This window comes from Triticum urartu, chromosome 4 (assembly GCF_003073215.2).
Source record: "Triticum urartu cultivar G1812 chromosome 4, Tu2.1, whole genome shotgun sequence".
NCBI classification, from domain to species: Eukaryota; Viridiplantae; Streptophyta; class Magnoliopsida; order Poales; family Poaceae; genus Triticum; species Triticum urartu.
Genome location: NC_053025.1, coordinates 3,667,731 through 3,687,652, shown reverse-complemented (window position 1 = coordinate 3,687,652; position 19,922 = coordinate 3,667,731). Strand labels below are relative to the sequence as shown.

General features: G+C 49.9%; 1 protein-coding gene across 1 annotated transcript; it reads left to right on the top strand.

Moving 5' to 3' along the window:
• The first annotated feature begins 18,130 nt into the window (after positions 1-18,130).
• Positions 18,131-19,812, top strand: LOC125553323. The gene has a single exon (XM_048717130.1). The coding sequence runs from the start codon at positions 18,135-18,137 to the stop codon at positions 19,686-19,688; it is 1,554 nt and encodes a 517-aa protein (XP_048573087.1). The 5' UTR covers positions 18,131-18,134; the 3' UTR covers positions 19,689-19,812.
• Positions 19,813-19,922: the final 110 nt, after the last annotated feature.

Genomic DNA, 19,922 nt, shown 5'->3' with positions numbered 1-19,922 from the left:
TTTTTTGACAACTATTTTGCAGAATGGGAAAGGTATGTAATTTTGACATTTTAATTACTTGGTTTTCGTGAACTTTCATCATGTGGACTATTCTCTCTTTCTACCTGCCCCTCATTGAACATATTGAACAACCATATATATAGGATGACCATATGGGACACCTGGGTGCCCAGACTCCTTACCTCGTAACCATTGGATCTTAGATTGTTCCAACAGATATGGATATTAGACACCTTCCATATATGCTTATGGACGTAATTGGTAAGTGGCAATAAATGTATGATTTAGGTGCATTAATATCACGCGTTGTGATAAATGTAATTGTTTCTCTTCATTTATTTCCTTGTACAAAGAATGGAACTCGTTTGAACATATATACATACAACCGTACTCCTTTCTGTGGATACGGTATGTATGCACGTGCTAATTTCATGGGTATGTGACTTTTTTGCGGGTACTTGAGAATATTGGAACGATGGTCTATACTCACAAAATTTCGGATGTGCCACAATCAAGTATATTTATTTTGGATATATAAATTATGTGTTTCATACTTTAATTATCATCTTGGGGGTATATCATATTTACTTTTGGGTATATTATATTTATATGGGTATACCATCTTGGGGTATATCATATTCGAGGTGTATTATATCTATTTTGGGTATATCATATTTAATTTGGGTATATAAATTATGAAAATTATACCTAGGACAAACTCGGAGTATATATATTTCCAAAAATGATATTGCGGGTATATCATTTCTTTGGTACATCATATTTATTATCATCTTGGGGATATCATATTTAATTTGAGTATATAAATTACGAATATGATACCTAGGACAAATTTTTACGACATACATGTCAAATTTATTTTGAGGTATCTACATACTCGTAATATTTTTGGGTATATACATTGCGTATCGTTAGTAGATATTTGATAACTTAGGCATGTATCAGTGATTTGGAGTACGTAGACTATTTAGGTATATACATATCAGATCTATGTACATTCTCAAGATATGTCGGGGTATCTGCATACTCATGATATTTCTGGGTATATTCATTACGTCAGTTAATAGGTATTTGTGATAGCCAAGGTATATCCAAAAAAATTATTTGGTATAATACCTCCGGTATGTGTATATTCTTAGTACATATAATACTATGGGTATATGTATATTTTTCATTAAGTTTAATATTTATGGTATGTTCATATTTTCATTAGATATAATAGCGTGCGTATGTGTATAATAGCCTGCATATGTTCATATTTTCATTAGACATAATGTTTGGAAATGAATTATTGCTAGTAAATCAACCTAACTAATTTGTTGGAAAGCAATCATTGACCATGAAGGATAGTAGTGCATGCAAATGAAAAATGGAAAGCTATTATTTCATGAATTGCATGTCATGCACTAATAAAAACCACTTTCCATAATGGGCCTAGGTGCCCAGGCACCTAGGTGCCCCTATATTGCCATTTCAATTTATGTAGATGAGCATGAGAAAAGATCTCGCTGTTACGTCCATGCACATGCCCACAGTAATTTATTATATGGATGCAACAGGCAAATGGGGTGCCTGTTAATTGATTTTTGCATTCCACATAAATGATTCTGTACACTTTAGACTCTGGAGCACTTCATAATTGGCCTATATGTACCTCAAAATTTCAAGCTTCTCTCTCTCTCTCTCTCTCTCTGGAATTTTCAGAATCATACTCCTTCATAGTGAGCTGGGAAGAAGAAGAATTGTTTCAGAGCTGAGAGAATGAAAACACGGAGGTAACCCCAATCTATATGTTTGCCTCTCTAGAACGAGCGATGGGTATAGGTCTCAATGTTTCCCTATGCCTCCCATTTCCTATCATTCTTAGGTTCTCCTCCCCCTTCCTCACAAAAGTGTTTCCATGTTGAATGTTTAAGTAATTTACCCATGTAAAATTTAGGTCATGAGTCCTTGAAAGCGAGTAGGGAAAAGAAAGTCATGAGTATCTCAGAGCGGTGGGCATGGGAGTATGGAGGAAAGCATGAAATTTCTTAGTCTATAAATTTGGGAGCCATGGTGTTCATGTGTTTTCCCTATGCCTCCCATGCCTATTGTTCTTAGATCTTCCTTTCTTTTCCAATTAGCTTGCGGAATTATGTTAACAAATGTGCACATATAGTCTCAGATAATAGGAATGTGAACTCAAGTCGGGAAGAGGAAGAAATGAGCATCTTGGAGCATTAGGCATGGGGACATGGAGGACGGCCTAAACTAGTGTTTCTCTATACAACTAGGGTCCAACATTTGTTTTGGAACTATCCCGACACCTCCCATGCCTATTATTCTTGTGTGCTCCTTCCTCTTCCTTTGGATTTGCAAAACTGAGGTGTGAAAATAGACAATTAGACATTGTCATGACTTGAGTTTCAGTTGTTGGTTCTTGTTTCTAATTTTTTTCCTCTTCTTGACATGAGCAACAATAGCACATGGGAAAAAAATGTCTACACTAGCCTAGCCAGACTACAAATTACAAAGCTCAGCCGTCATATATAGGCTCTACACTGCACACTACAGAAAAAAGCTTCTAAGCCGAGTGGGCAAACCACTTACGTAGGATAATTTAACAAAAGTGAATTGTTCTATTTGGGAGAGCTGAAGATGAACAAGATGCTTTTAGACAATTTTTCGGTTGTGAACTGGGTTCAGTACCGTTTACCCATATGGGCATACCAATTCAACTTTGCAAGCTATCCAACAGGGAGTGGAAGTTTATTGAAGATCGATTTGAAAAAAGACTAAGCTGCTGGAAGGGTAAGCTTATGTCTTATGGTTGTCTGCTGGTACTGATAAAATGAGTACTCACAAGTATGCTGATATTCCTACTATTGTCTTTCTTTGAAGTATCTGTAGGGGTACGGAAAAAGTTAGACTTCTATAGATCACGATTTTTCTAGCAATGCAATGAAATAAAGACAAAATACAGGCTCACCAAGTGGGATATTATCCGTAAACTGAAGCATCAAGGTGGGCTAGGGATTGAGAATTTAAAGGTAAAGAATAGATGTATGCTCATTAAATAGTTGTACAGGCTTTTGGTTGAGACGAAAGATACGTGGCTACAGAGTGGGCATAATAAGTATCTGCAATCTAAGTCCTTGGCCTAGGTTACCGTAAGAACCAATGATTTACATTTTTGAAAGGGGTTAATGAGAGCGAAAGCAAACATTTTCAATAGGACTAAATTCATCATTGGGTACGGTAACTCGACTAGATTCTGCGAGGATATATGATTAGGGGAGACGCCTTTAGCCACACAATATCTGTATCTTTATAATTTTGTATAACGTAAGGACCCTTATGTTGCTACAATATTACAGTTTGTTCCTCTAAATATCTAGTTCAGGAGGTCCTTAGTAGGAGACCGATGGGACACGTGGCTTCATCTCGTGGGGAGGCTGATGGACATTCACCTCTCTAATGAGCCAGATATGGTTAACTATAGACGATCCGTGAATGGAGTTTTCTCAATGAAATCTATGCATCTAGACTTAATTGATTCTTGTCCAATTCCGAAATCATTACATACTTTAATAATTAAAGTACCTTTAAGAATCGGAATCTTCATGTGGTTTGTTTACATGGATGTTAGTCTGACTAGCATAACTTGGCAAAGCAAAGATGGGAGGATAGTAAACGATGTTGCTTTTATGATCAGGATAAACTATCAAGCACCTCTTTCTGGATTATGCTCTTGCCAAACTTTTATGGCGTTTAATTCATATAGCCTTTCATGTCAGCCCCAAGTATAGTATAGACACACTATTTGGGACGTGACTAAATGGAGTCGAGCCAAACACTGTGGGGCATATTCGGATAGGAGTATGCACATTACTTTCGGCTATATGGAACTACAGAAATGATAGTATGATTTTTAATAGACAAACTCGTATAACTTTTTTGCAGGTTATTTACAACGCCATTGCGAGGATTCGTATGTGGTCATTACTCACTCTTATGGAAGCAAAAGAGCTTTTGGCTATTGGGTGTACCTGGTGGGAGATGGTAGCACGGGGTATTTGCAATCGGGTTTGGATGGCAATCCAATAATAGGCTAACTGTTTAGTCATCTCGTCCTATTTTCGCCTGTTGTGGCAACTTTTATGTGCGTTTCATTTCTTTTTAGCTCCATGTGAGCTTCTACTGAAGCACATAAATTTTGGTACTTTTGCTTAATAACATGGCTGCATGTAGTATGATGCACAGGCCGGGGTGACCGTCCTTTTAAAAAAATGGTATTTTTGAGTTGAACTCTGCTTCTAGCGCTGAACTCTTCAGTTAGCTCTCCTCTCCTTCTTCAGTTATTACGCTGTTCTGCTCTCCTTCAGTTAAGCTACTCTGTTGGCTTAGTTCTCTGTCTACTAGCTGCTGCCCTTCCTTCACCCTAACAGCTGCGCAGACATGCGGATTGTCCATCTAACGAAGAGTTTGCCAAGAAATAGTGCGGACGCCTCCTCTAGAATCTGTGACTATACTGAGCATTTTTTTCTTTGTTTTTCTGAGGTCAAGCAAGGCATATATCCTAGAGATTGTATGGATCTTTTACTGGCAGCTTGGCTTCTTTTCTTCTTTTTTGGTGAGGGCCAGTATTTTCTCCTTCCAGACTACTTTATATCAGTACAGTTACACATTATCTCGCCAAAGGGAAAACTATATGTAGAAGATGGTTTGGCAATGTTACTTCCTCCCTTGGCCAAACAATGGATGTGATCAATTAGCTAATATACAGACTTGAGAAAGCCAGAGACAACCGGGCCCTCACACCAGAGGAGCACCGGTTCAGAAACAACCTCAAGGTGCGGCTATTGGGGATCAGTGCGCTACAGAGATCGATTTGGCGCCAGAAGTCTAGGGTTCGCGGTATCAAGGAAGGAGACGCATGCACCAAATTTTTTCATCTGAAGGCCTCGGCAAGACGACGCAAGAATTACATCCAGACAATTCAGCACGAGGGGCAGCTATAGAAGTAGAACCGGAGGGAATCTAGTGTTTGGTTGGGTCCAGAACCATGTTCGGGGTTGTTCCTATGGGCTGATCTATCGCAACTAGATGAAAGAGTCCACTGGTAAAAGCCCGTCCGATGAAAGTCAAAGGCCTAGATCTCCGGGTCAACGGGGCTAAGGTTAGTCCGGTCGGTGGGGCTTCGGGGTGTAGCTATGCCATCGAAACACCGTATTGGGTCCAGATGCATGTGTGAAATTCATGTGGCATGCGTAGACGCCCGTCTTGGGTCTCTGCGGTGTTGCCCCCCTCCACGGACGGTAGTGCCGCCGTCACTTGGAGGAGGGAATCATGCACGTCGGGTAGAACCAGAGGGAATCTAGTGCTTGGTTGGGTCCAGACCATGTTCGGGGATGTTCCTATGGGGTGACCTATCACAACCAGTTGGAAGAGTCCACTGGTCAAACCCATCCGGTGAAAGTCAAAGGCCTAGATCTCCTGGTCAACGAGGCTTCGTGGTGGCCTTCCGGCTGTAGCAATGCCAATGAAACAGCGCACTGGTCGTGATGCATGTGTGAAAGTGTTGTGACATGCGTAGACGCTATTCTTGGGCTCTCGGGTGTGCCCTCCTCCATGGACAGCAGTGCCGCCGTCACTTGGAGGGGGGAATCATGCGCGTCGGTTCGAGCCGCACAAAATCTAATGGTGGTTGGGTCCAGACCGTGTGCGGGATTGTTCCTATGGGCTGACCTATCGCAACCATGTGGAAGAGTCCACTGGTCAAAGCCCGTCCAGCGATAATCAAAGGGCTAGATCTCCCGGTCAACAGGGCTTCGTGGTGGCCTTCCTGGTGTAGCTATGCCACTGAAACACCACACGGGTCCTGATGCATGTGTGGAAGTGATGTTACATGCGTAGACGCCCGTCTTGGGGCTCTGGGGTGTGGCCCTCCTCCACGGATGGCACTGCCACCGTCACTTGGAGGGGGGGGATCATGCGCGTCGGGTCGAGCCGGAGGGAATCTAGTGGTGGGTTGGGTCCAGACCGTGTTCGAGGATGTTCCTATGGCTAGCCTATCGCAACCAGGTGGAAGAGTCCACTAGTCAAAGCCCGTCCGGCGATAGTCAAAGGGCTAGATCTCCTGGTCAATGATGCTTCGTGGTGGCCTTCCGGGTGTAGCTATGCCACCGAAACACCGCACGGGTCTTGATGCATGTGTGAAAGTGACGGCGGCAGTGCCTCTCCTTTGGTTGCACTAGGCCTGCACATACTGCAATGACATCATACATGATTTTACAAACCACCTCTTAACATCATTTAAGGTGGCCGCCGTGCACGTTGGCAATTTCCCGCATTGAAACCCTAAATATGCAATAAACTTCTCAAATATTGCAGGCGCACCCAAAAAATGCCATGTCATGGCACGTGTCATGCAATGCCCCCCTTTGAGAGCACGAGAAGTTTCGAGTACAACGGAACAACGTCAAGCGCACTTCCTTCACAATCCGGACACATTCTCTCTCGATAGCTCAATACTACCTCGGACATGGGCGGTTTAGAAGCGGCCTCCGGTCAGGCTTCTGCGAAACACACTCAAACTTTTACCACACCCTACAAGGGCCATATGACGACACCGTGCGAGGTCCCAAGGATTTCGAATATCGTATGATTTTCAGTGGATTTTAACGGCTATATCCGGCATGCCACCGATGTACATTCGCCCTTCGGTGGTGGAGCCTGCCCCTCCTTTGGTTGCACTAGGCCTACACATACCCTAAAGACATCATATATGATTTGACAAACCACTTTGCATACAATTTCTCAAATGACTATAGGCAAAATGAGTTTATCAATTTTTTAATTCTAAAAAATTCAAAGGAAAATAAAAAAAATTGAAATTTGGCAGGATGTCAGCTTATGATTCATAGAATGTGTGGAAAAAGTTAGAAAAGATTTAGTAAAAATAAACCTAATAAATCTAGCAAAACAAATACATAAAGAAGCACAAAAAATGAAGCCTTCCTATTGGCTGGCCACCTAGTCACCTGGATCGATGACGTGGATGGCTGGATGCATGCACCACCCCACGTTCCACGCACGTTATCCTCTCCCCTCGATCTTATCTCTCTCACGCTCGTCTCTCTGCACACGACGCTCTCTCTCTCTCTCGTCTGCGCCCCCACCGAACGAAGCCGTCGCCGCTCGCCCCTGCAGATCCGCCGCCGCCTGGCCCCACCGCCATCGCGTCCCAATGGCCGCTCGCCCCCACCTGCCGCACACCTCGACTGCTGAGGGAGCCGTAGTGCCCCACCGGCTCTTCGGCTCGACCACTCGCCTCCACCGTCGAGGGAGCAGTGGAGCCCCACCGGCCGTTCGGCTCGACCGCTCGCCTCCACCGTCGAGGGAGCCGTGCTGCCTCTCGTTGGAGTTCTACTCGCAAGATGCGTTGCTCGCCGGATGTAGGATGTGCTGCTCGCCGGAAACCTAGGACGTCGGAGCGGCAAGATGCGCTGCTCGTCGGAGCTACACGCCGGCTGGCCTCTGGACGAACATGACCTGCGCGTCGCTGCCCTTGCTCGCCGTGCTCACCGGCTGTTGGGCAGCCATTTTTTTCATACGTGTTTCAAGCTATGCCTACGGCTTGGCCGTCGGCACAGCTCTAACGCCATGCCGACGGCCTAACCGTTGACGTAGCTACGCACCATGCCAGCTGAACAGCTAACACGTGGCATCTCTAGGCCGACGGTTAGGCCGTCGGCATAGCCCCAAAAGCTATGCCGACGACCTAACCGTCGGCGTACCGCCAGGCCACGGTCGCCCAAAGGCTGCCACGTGTCAGCGTATAATTGGCACACCTTTAATGGCGGCGCCGCCAACGTCCGTCAGGTGGAAAATGTTGTCGACGGTGTGTGTATGCCGACGATGGTACGGCCCCCGTCGGCTTAGCTCACTATGCCGACGGCCGCCCTGAGGCACGCCAACGTACGAGTTGCCGACGGGGCTATGCCGTCGGGGGCCGTCGGCGTACCCCTTTGCCAACGGCTTTTGGGCCTATGCTAATTCTGGTAGTGGGGGCACTGTTTGTTTGGGCTTCTGCTTCAGCTTTTGGTGCCTCTAGCGATTTAAAAAGCACTTCTCTCGTTTACACATGAAGATGAGAAGCACGTCCGGAAAGGCCACTTAACTTTACAAACACAGTGTTCATCTAATTCAGAAGGTTTACGGACCCACATATTTTGAGGGCTTTTTTCAAGGAGTAATTTTGCAGAAACACAGTTTTTGAGGCGTTCTTCTCACGCAGCCATATATTTTGCTAATTTGTCTGGAAAACCACACGTTTGTATCTAATCTATATCAATATAAAAAGACTCAAAGGGGCAGCTTCAATTAATCTCGGTCATCAAATCATGTTAATCCAACGACATAGAGTGCTTCAACGTCGAGTGCTCAACACGTTTAGCATGCAGTTAATTTCATGCCAAATACAGTGCTAATCACATAATAACACGCAAACAATATCCTATTTAATATCCGCATGCACTTAATATACTTCCCAATTAACGTGCATTGCACGTACACATTGACTAGTTATTTCAAGTTACTCGAAACAGAAGGTTAATAGAAAATATGTTGATATGTGTATAAAAAACATAATAACCATACTCATGAGACAACTTTAATTCATCTCTTTGGCCATCCTAGAAATAGGGTTTCCCCCCGCTTTAGATTATAAAGCAACCACCACAACAATATCCGACAGTCGCGGCCAACAGAAGGTCCAGCCAAAGAAACGAAAATAAGTTACCACAGGGGCATAATAGAAGTACAACAACGAACGGAGCGCTGGGGGCACAGCCAAACAACCCCAAAATATGGATCATAGTCTAACAAATCCGGCTCAGGTGGTGGAGGCGGGAGCGGAGGCGCCAATGTTCCTGCGGTGGTGCGTAAGGCCGAGATGATCCTGTCGATGAAGTCCCGATCACGCCGCTTGCTGAGCGGTCTCCATAGCTGTAAGAAGCCACACAGTTTGTAAATAGAATCAGTCGCACGAGATGGAATCACATGCTCAATCACGAGTTTATTGCGAGCCGTCCACGAAGTCCATGCTATCGCCCCCACTACTACCCACAAGCTAGGGCGTGTCCTGGCGTCTCGGCTTAGGACCGCCTGAAATAGATCGGGGAGGTTATCATGGTCTCAATCACCACGAATCACCTCCCTGACACAGCTCCAAAGGAGGACTGCCATCGGGCAACGAAAGAAAATATGGTTGGAGTCTTCCGGGATGGTACATAGGGGGCATAGACCATCCCCGGGGCCATTCCGTTTTCTAACTTCCGTACCCGAAGGTAAACGGCCTCGCACCCATTGCCATAGAAAGATGCGAATCTTTAACGGTAGCTTAATCTCCCAAAGAAGGGTCATTTCGGTCGGGCCCGTGGTAGCTAGCATGGCGTGGTATAGGGACTTGGTAGAAAACCTCCCACTTGGTTCAAGGGACCAAGATAATGAATCTTCCTCCGTGGAGGGAGGGTGAAGAGCAATGCATTGGAGCATCTCATCCCATTGGTCCCGTTCTAACGGTCCAAAAGTACGGCGGAAAGCTATAACCCCTAGGTCAGTGAGGGGTGCATGCACGGATAGATGCAGTCGAACACAAATAGAGAAGAGCGCATTGAAACATTGAGCAAATGGTCGGTCACCGGACCAACGGTCAAGACAGAACAGGGTGTTGGTGCCTGTCCCCACCGAGATGGATGTTCCAATCTATAGGACCGGCATAAGCTGGATGACTGCCTGCCAAAACTGGGAGCCACCCGTCCGTGAGGCGAAGGCCAGGGGCTGGCCACGCAGGTACTTTACGCGGATGACCTGGAGCCATAGGCCTCCATCTCCTGTCTCAATGCGCCATAGCCATTTGGAGAGTAAGGCTATGTTCATTTGTTTGGACGAGATGACCCCCAAGCCGCCTTGGTCCTTTGGCTTGCAAATCTTAGACCATTTTACCATGTGATACTTTTGTTTATTATCTGGACCCGCCCAGAAGAACCGGGCCAAGTACTTGGTGACTTCCTGATGAAGGGATTCATGCAAACTATAGAATCCCATCAAGTACATAAGCAGGCTAACCAAGAAGGAGTTCATCAGCACGACCCGGGCCGCCTTGGATAGCCACCTCCCTTGCCATGGCTCGACCATGTGTTGGAGTTTGGCCACCGTGGGGTATCTTGGTCCCTTGAAGTTGCCTGGAGGCGGGAATCGCTAATCGGGAGGCCAAGGTAGGTGGTCGGAAACGAGCCAAGACGGCAGTTCAACCTATTGGCTATGCGCCGGGATTCTTCTCCTGAGTAGCCTAGCACCATTACTTCACTTTTGGCAAAGTTTATTGTCAGGCCCGACATCTCTTGAAAACACAAGAGTAGAAACTTCAGATTTTGGATGTTAGTATCCGAGCCTTCAACCATGAGGATGGTGTCATCTGCATATTGGAGATGAGTAATACCCCCGTCACCGACTAGGTGCGGGCAGACCCCCTTGATATGACCCGCCCGCCGAGCTTTGTCCAAGATTGTGGCAAGAGCATCCACAATCAGGTTGAACAAGAAGGGGGACAGGGGGTCACCTTGGCGCACCCCCTGGGCAGTGCGGAAGTAGGAGCCAACCTCCCCGTTGATGTTGACCGCAGTACGGCCGGACATAACCAGCTGCTTCACCCGAGCTATCCAATATGGGTCAAACCCACGCTTCCCTATGACCTCGCGGAGAAAGAACCAGTGGAACGTATCATAGGCCTTATGGAAATCAATCTTGAATAAAACAGCACGGAGGTGTTTCCTCTTGACCTCATGGAGGATTTCATGAAGCACTAGAGCCCCGTCGAGAATGAATCGGCCCTTTGTGAACACCGATTGGTTTGGGTGATGGATCCTTGGAGCCAGCAGGGCCGCCCTAGTGGCGTATCCCTTGGCCAGGATCCTAAAGATCACGTTAATCACCGTGATTGGGCGAAACTGTCGAATATCCGATGCCCCCTGGACCTTGGGAATTAGAGATATGATCCCATAGTTCAGGCGAGATACATCAAGGGTCCCCCTCGAAAACTGCCGGAATAACTCCATAATCTCGCCCTTGATGGTGTGCCAGAAAGTTTGAAAAAACCGAACCGGGAGACCGTCTGGACCCGGGGCAGAGGCCAGGTTCATGGACTTGATGATGGCCTCCACCTCAGATTCTTCAAAGGGGTTAAGGAGGGTTTGGTTCTCTTCGGAGGAAACGCGGAGATGCTCATCCCAAAAGTTCTCAGCTAGAGCGAGGCCCCCTCGTGGCCGGGCAGAAAATAGGGTTGTATAGAACCCATCGACATGAGCCCGGATCTCATCCGGGTCCTGTAACAACCGGTCCCCATCCCAAAGGATGGGGATGGTGCAGCGTCGCCTACGGCCATTGGCAATGGCCTGAAAATAAGCCATGTTGGCATCGCCAAACAGGACCCAATTGAAAGAGCCGCGCTGGTGCTAGTATTCTTCCTCTTTGACGTAGATGGCAGTGAGGTTATCTTCCAGACTATACCTCAGGGACCACTCTTCCGAGGACAGACCCGGGCCATCCGCCCGAATGTCAAGAGCTCAGATCTCCATAAGTAGAGCCTGCTTCTGGACTCGTAGGTCCCGTCCAATATTTGCGGCCCACCCCTTCATAAATTGCCGGGATCGCTTGGCCAATTGATGCCAGTCGTCCATGACTGACATAGTCCGGTGAGGTTCAGCACGAGCCGCGATCCAATGGTCTCGAACGGCCGTAGTGAAGCCCGGATGGCGAAGCTAGAACGACTCAAACTAAAAGCGAGGGGGCGGTTGGGGACGCTCATTCATGGAAGATAGCAGGAGTGGTACATGGTCGGATCCAATCCTAGTGATGGCCTGTAGAGTAGCTAAGGGGAACCGAAGTTCCCATTCAGGGGATACAAATACCCAGTCCAGAACACTTTGGGTCGGATTCACCTGTTTATTAGTCCAGGTGAAGCGGGCACCGACCCTATCTAACTCCCGGAGCTCGAGGTCGGCAATCCAGTCGTTAAAATATTGCATGCCTGACTGGTCAACCCGACCATTATTCTTGTCCGCTACGGAGCGGAGGAGATTGAAGTCACCCCCAATGATCACTGGGAGAGTGGCCGCCCTAATCTTGGCGTGCAGCTCGGCGAGGAAAGCGGTGGAGCGACTATGGTCAGCCGGGCCATAAACGACAATCACTTCCCATTTGAAGTTAGTTGCTCTCTCCCATACTTCCATACTCACGAAGAAATTTCCGTGATCCATGGAGCCAACCTCAAAGGTGGCATCCTTCACCCCGAGAAGGATGCCACCGGAGTGTCCCGCCACCCCACTAGATGGCAACCAGTGCCATGCAAACAAATGTCTGCTCAATCGATCGAGTTCCGAGAGAGAGAACTCGGTCCTCATCGTTTCTTGGATCACCACTATATCAATATTCTCTTCACGCATGTAGTCCACTAGTTGGCGACGCCGGCCATCATGGCCGAACCCGCGAAGATTCCAGAAAAGACCACGCATACTACTCCTCTAGGGTGTCCACACTGGACCCCGCTGCAATGGACACGCTAAGTGCCCGACGAAGCTGAGCCGTGCGAGAACGAGTACGGCCTCGAACCTCAGCCAAGGCAACAGTTGGCCGATCCGCCCTCCCCACGGGCTGTGTGCCGGGGGTCACAGCAGCCTCAGCCGCGGCAGCCTCGCGAGCCCTAGCGGCTGCAAGGTGGCCATCAAGGATCTCTTTAGCCTTGATGGCCGCGATCTGTTCGAGGGCTGGGCCCTTCTCACCACGAAGGACAATCGCAGAATCCTTGGCGAGAAGGGCTAGATGACCTAAGGGAACAGCAACAAGTGCTGAGAAGGAGTCCATTGTTTCCTCCTCAGCCGGGATCCCCTCGGCGGATGTATCATCCATAAGCAAGCAATCAACAGCCGAAAGTATGGGGGGGGGGGGGTTGGGACGGACCTAAGTACAAGTTGCAGGCCGCAGCCCGGCGAGCAGCCTTCTCGACTGCATTGGGAGACGCACCAGTTGTGCGCGCGGCCAAGTCGATCTGCGCACTCCTCCGAGTGACCGTCACCGGAGAAGACGCCGAACGCAGTCGGCCCTTGCCCTTCGGAGGACGAGGGGGCGCCATGGGGCGGACCTGCCCAGTTCTGGTCACCGGGAAGGTCGCTCCCGACCCAGCCCACGGCGAAGATGGTGGCAATGACGCCTGGGCGATGGCGGGTGAGGCTATGCGCGGGGAGGAGGGGGGCAGACCTCCAAGCTGACGTCGCTTGCACCATTGAGCGTCTCCGACTCCGAAGCAGCCATGGAAGTGCCAAGGAGCAGGGAGAGGGCCGCGCAGGGGCGAAGCGGCGAATCAGCGTCAAGCATATCGTTGAGAGCACGAGCATCCGCATCCTCCATCGGATCTTGGGCAGGAGCGTCATGGGTCAGAGAAAGCTCTTTGGTCGCTGTCTTGTTCACCGGCAGGGGTGGCGCATGTGGTGTAGGGGAGTCTTCATCCTCTCCGCTGGAGCTTGGGGAACGGCTGCGCCTGCGCGGTGACCGACCACCACCGTGGGAGCGTGGGCCACTGCCCAAGTCGCCATCGGACCCAGGCGCCGCATCATCCGTCGCTGGTTGGGAGGAGCCCATAGCTTCCCCTTCCACCGAGATCTTGAGGTCATATCCAGCATCTCCAAAGAACATACGGACCATTGTCTGCAGCTTAGTTGGGTCGGGAATCTTGATCTTGACACGAACAGCCGGTCCATGGACGAGAGAGGGGTCGTCCACCTGCACTATCTTGCCAAGGAGTCTAGACATCTTCTGAATGACGCGCTCCTTCTTGGCAGTTGGCGGTAGTCCACGGATTTGAATCCACACCGTCGAGAGACAGTCCACCGCCATAGGGTCCACCAATGGCACCGAGATGCTGACGGTGAGCTTGTTGAGAGCTAAAGTGAGCTGATCACTGTGCGTGCCGTAGTGCAGGCTGATAGGATCCGGAAACACCGCGGTAAACTCGTGATCAGAGATCGGAGCAACCTCCCAGTCCCAATCAGGGCGGAAGAGGTGATGGAGCTCCTCGGTGATGATAGCCGGGGAAGCCGACCGGCCTTCCAGGACCGAAATGAGAGCGGTCAGGGATGGCACAGTCGTGACCGCGGGCAGATCCATCTGGAAGAATCCAAAATCGTCCAGGGCATGGCCGTAGAGCATCAGCTCCCCCTCCTCTGGCTGAAGCGGGCAGAGAATCGCGGGGTGGTCCGTGCCCGTGCACTTGAAACAGCTGGAGGATCCTTGTAGTCGACCTGGTAGTGGCCTTCCTTGCCACAGCTGAAGAAGGAAACGGCGCAGGAGGAGGCCTTTGCCGGTGCGGCCAGGTGGGCCGGCGTCGGGTGGGTGCCGGAAGAAGCCTGGCCAGCTCCACCACCGAACCGCTGGCCAGCCTTCTTCTTCTTCTTCTTCTTCGCGAAAGCGCCTCGGGGATTGGGAGCGTCGGGACCCGGGGGAGGGAACCGTGGTTGACGCTGAGGAGGGTTGTACCGACGAGGCGGGGATTGCTCCGCGCGACCAGAGCGAGCCGGGGACCGCGACCGGCGTGGAGGGGAGCGACGAGGAGGGGAACGGCGGTCCCGCTCACGCCCACGGCTCCGCCAGTGGTTCGGCGAGCGGTCACGCGGCCGGCCCTCCCGCCCGGAGGGATCCAAAGTCAGGGCAGAGCCTCGGGACACGAGCTCGGAGCGGAGCTCGGATTCCCTTCACGAGGCCTCCGGGGAGGGGCGCCAGGAATCAGCCGGGCGACGGTCCGCAGGCTCGTCAACATGGCGTTTCGGGCGAGGAGCCCCATCCCCCACATCGCACGGCATCGGGGACCGAGCTGAGAGCACGGATGGCGTGGGGATGGAGGAGGGGACAGGGGGCGGCGCGAGATGGGATGGTGCGGGAAGGGGGAGGAATGCAGTGCAGGGGAGCACCCTTGCCCTAGAGACGAGGATGTCTCGGGCCCTGGTGCAGGATCGACCAGGCCTCCAGCAGGAGACGAGGCGAGGCCGAGGTCCACCCCACGGCCCAGAGAAGGAAAGCCCCCCGACACCAGAGGCCCAAGGCGCTCCAGGCGGCCCAGCCCATTACGCGACAGGTCGCTGTGGAAGGGAAGGGTTTCCCCTCTTACGGCCAGGGGATGGCGGCGCGGCGCCAGCACTGCCCGCGGGGCGTCGGCGGCCGGGCTGGCCGGAGCTAAAGGGGAGAAAGGCGCGGAATTTGGGCAAGCCACGCGAGGTCGAGGCTGTCACCGAAGGAGAGGGGGCCAACGGAGGGAGAGGGGGGCACGCGCTCGACGACGAGGGGGTGTCCCGATGCCAAGAGACCGCCGCACGACCGAGGTCTGCCCTCCCGACCACCCCCCAAGCACGGGCTCGGGCCCCGCGACCGCACCGACCGGCCGGAGGGCCGGACCGCGGCGGTGACAGGGAAGGTGGGGAATGGGAGGGGCGAGGTGGCACCTGCGCAGGGAGGGGAGCGCTCGGACGGGGGAGGGGGGCAGCTCACCGGAGACGAGCTCAGCCAGGCGATCACCAAAACGGCGGCCACACGGAAGGAGACCTGCCGCAGCCGCAGCCGCGTCAGCCAGGTCCTCCGCCACCGCCCAATCAGCCCAATGCTCGCGGTCGAGGAGGTCGATGCGGGGGGTGGCAGCGAGCACCAAAACCGCCCTCTTTGACCATCAAAAAGGATTTGGCATTAGAACTCAATATCAAGTTTAGGTTGTAAATACCTAAACATCCAAACGAGAGTATTGGTATTCAATATCAATCTCAATATCCTCTAATATTGACATTGGACCCAATGTAATGTCAAGCCTCCGAATGTCTAAATCCAACCACCCTGGACTTAACCCAACCTGACCCGATAACCCTCACTCTCCTTCTCTCTCTGACATGCGGGTCCCACTCAAAAGCTCTATACTTGCCCTCAAAAAGAAAATCAAGCTCTGTTCCTGAGGCGGGTGGTGATGGCGGACGCCAACTGCCCACGCCGGCGACCGCTCGGGGGAGGAGACTCGAGACGCTCTCGAGGACGCCTCCATGGAGCTCGGCCTCACCGTCGCCCACATGGGAGCCGCCTGCCAGCTCGCGCTCCGTGCTTGGCCGGCCGCGAGATTGGCGCGCTCAACACCGACCCGAGCCCGACGCGCCGCCACTGCTCTCCGTCGGCTCATACTCCGCCCCCCGCCACCGCCGCAAACGAAGACAAAGACCTCGGCCTAGAGAGCGGCGGGCACGCCATGGCCGGACACGCGGAAGCAGCCCGGGCGCTCGCACGCGTCCTGTTAGAATAAATCTGAGGCGCTCCGTCGATCTATCAAGGACTAAGCAATCACACAAGCACGACACAGAGATTTGTTAACGAGGTTCACCGATATGGCTACATCCCCGGGACCTGACTACGGGCGCTCCTCCCCATGAGACCGTCACAATACTGCACCCTCGGTCGCCCGGGTACCAGCACACGCCGCCGGCTCCCCCGCGTGCTTGTGCTATTATGTTGGCATATGTTACATCGTGTGTCTATCCCTGATATATATGAGAGGCCTAGGATACAAGTGTCCTATTAGGACACAAACCCTATCTTGTATATACACAGTCCAAAACTAAGTCCAACTGTAACCTATCTTATACAATAATATTCGACACAACTCTAACACGTCCCGCAGCCGTGCCGGCCACCCGCAGGTCTCACACCATCTGAGCGCTGCTTTGCTGATTTTTTTTATCACAAGCGTCACTAGACGCCAGAAGAATAGTCCAATTCCCTCTGCGTCATTGACTTCGGCCAGCCTCGTCACCAACCCCAGACTGTAAGTTAGGGTCAGTTTACTCTTTAGTCTTTACCTGAAGAATAGTCAAGTGCCAAAGTTCTATCAGGATACTGTTTTTGTCAAAGGAAGGCTGCCTGACCCTTCAGTAGCTCATTTCGTTTGATCCTCCACCGCAGCCGGCCAATCGAAAGCAAGGAGTGGGGATGAAATAGAACTGAGAGCCTCGGAAGGGCAACAAGAGTATAGCAAGAGTAGATCAACCATGCAGCAGCCGCAGGAAACAAGAAGAAATACACAAGGAAAGTGAATCCGAACTTCCATCCGAATTCCATCGTACCGAGCAACAAGATCACCGTTTAAGCATCATCATCAGGTATCCACTCACGCCTAAACTATTCACTCCGATCCATAAAAAGTGTCACCCATTCTGTACTAAGTTAGTACACACTTTCTACTAAGTGGGCGGCACTTTTTATGGGTCGGAGGGAGTATCAAATACGTCATTCGTCAAGTATGAGTTCATCATAGATGTTTCTTTCCAATACTACTTGTATCTGTAAGTTAATTTTGCCCTCAAGACTTTGCGTCATGGAGCTAGAATAGAGGTTTTGCATAGATCGTACTAGTGTATGTGTGGATTTATGATGCTCTGAGTGAAAAAGGTTCCATTGTCAATCTGCACTAGGAAGAATTAATATAGCCTATAGGCAGGATTTCCAAGTGGGTGGAGATGATCATTTTTCAGAAGAAATATGCAGACAGAAAATCTTGTTTACACCCCGTTTTTTTTAGAAAGTTTACACCCCCTTTAACATACGGCGATTGTAATATTCTTGTCCAGGGATTAGTCTCTTCTCTCTTGACAGAACTCTGTATAAGCTCATATCTAAGGAAGCATCGGCCAGCAAAGGCATGTGGAGCAGTCGTTCCGCGGTCCTGCAAAGTAAATCTATGGACAGACATCTTATTCTAGTGTTATGCGACATTACAGATCAAGTAAAAATTGAGAAATCTTGAATAAGAATCGAGTATAGCCATTAATTTTGTGATTTATCACATTCAAACGTCATTCCCTCTGTTCATTCATCCATCAGTAAATGCATGCTCAAGAAGCAGAGCATCTGCCTCACCACGTGAAGAGCCACCGCTGCTACCCCTTTTCTTTTACGAAATTAGCTTCACCATGTCTTCTAATAATCTAGTGACGGGCCAAAGACTTTAGTCTAAAAATAATAATCTAATGACACTCCATTTCTTCAGCTGCACAGAAATGGCAGAGATGGTCAGTTCTGCCATTGTCGGGGAGGCAGTCAGCCGAATCATTTCTGGTATTGCCACCAACAAAGACCACGATAAAACGGATGAAGCCGCAGAAGGTGGCCTAGAGAGGCTGGAGATGGCGCGCATCAGGATGGAGGCTGCGCTCGAGACATCCAACAAGTGGCAGATTACGGACACGCCACTGCTCCATTGGCGAAAGAAACTGAAGCGTGCTGCTCAGGACTGTGAGGACGCGGTTCGCAGATGCAGGCAACATTTTCATGAAGAAGATGAGAGAAAACAGATGGTAAGGCAATCCTCGCTTCCTAGACGTATTGCACATACGACCAAGACATTCATCTCCTCTTTCGTCGGCCGCAAAAATGATCATTGCTCGGACAACATAACTTCTGTTCGGAGATTCGAGAGGTTTGCGGATGGTGCTACTGAGTTTATCAGGTTTGTGCAGCTTGGCGGAACGCCACGACATCACATGTTCTTCGACCCTCTCATCCGACATATCTTTGAAGGAAAATCCATACGATATATGGTGTTGCATCCAGGAGGCCAGTATCACTTCTTCACCATACAACCCATAGCTTCCGAGGAGCGTGGTTTGGAGGCCATACTATGTTTTGTATATGAAGATTGCAAATTGCCCGAGAAAAGTTTTGCCCTCAAGTTCATGATGCGCATCTCGGAGAGCACAAACCTAATCGGAACTACAGTTAAGTGCTTGCAATTGGTGACGCCTCACTTCAAGTCCACGGCTGAAATTGTCATTAAAGAGATCGCACAGCTCCCTACGCAAGATTTCTCATGTTTACCGCCTGAGGTTATGAGTGTCAACGCGGAACATTACTGGAATGAGATGAACACAACTTTTGCTGTATGCTCCCGCCCAGATCCTTTATGTTGCCAAGGATACGAGCACAAGATCGTGTCTTCCTGTCGTGGCGACGAAAGCAACAGCGGAAACAAATTGAGGCTTTCGAGCATATTTCCAGAACCAGTATGTAAAGTGTTTTTACAGCGTCACGTCTCACCATCCGAGTACCCTAACCTGCATGGGTCAGTCACTATATATGACTTGGCTTCTTTGGAGAATTGCCGACCTTTGAAGCTTGGAATTCTGTTCATGCCTCATGACTCTCTGCAGGAACCCAAGTCCACAAGCAAGGGCTCTGTGATAGAGGCAATCGATGGAAAGAAGCAACACTTGACGCATGTAAATGTTCACCCGGATCAGCTCGACGAGATGTTTCTGCCCAAGGCGATAGACTATCTATATCATAACGTTGAGTCTACAACGTACGAGATAAGTTGGAGATCTAACCATGGTAGTGCATACCTATGTGTGGACATGACGAGCGCGACAAGATTGCCAGGAGCACCCGCGGCGATACAAGGTAGGAACAAGAGCAACAAGGTGGTTCCTGAGATGCAGCAAGAGCTAATGGAAAATGTGGAGTGGAAGGAGGTAGCAAGAAGATGCTTAAAACTTTGGTTGTTTCGTTCCTCTGAGAGAATGCAGAGCATGTTTACGGCGTGGCTGAAACGATGAGCGTCTAACTAGCGGTTTGTTGCTTAATTTCAGATTGTGAATCTGTTAGTCTTCTTACAGAATTGTTTTGAATTAATGTGTGCCAAGGCGAGCAGGACGGTTTGTTCCGTTGTACTTGTACCTCTTGCATATCCTGGTAGCATTATATCGTGCTCCTACATGTATATATCTCTTGATTAGTCGTCTCGTGTGATAATTGCTATGTAGTGTAATAGTCAAGATGCAGTTAACATC

What these genes read in the sequence shown, in the direction of transcription:
- LOC125553323 (XM_048717130.1), top strand. Translation starts at nt 18,135, where the DNA reads ATGGCAGAGATGGTCAGTTCTGCCATTGTCGGGGAGGCAGTCAGCCGA.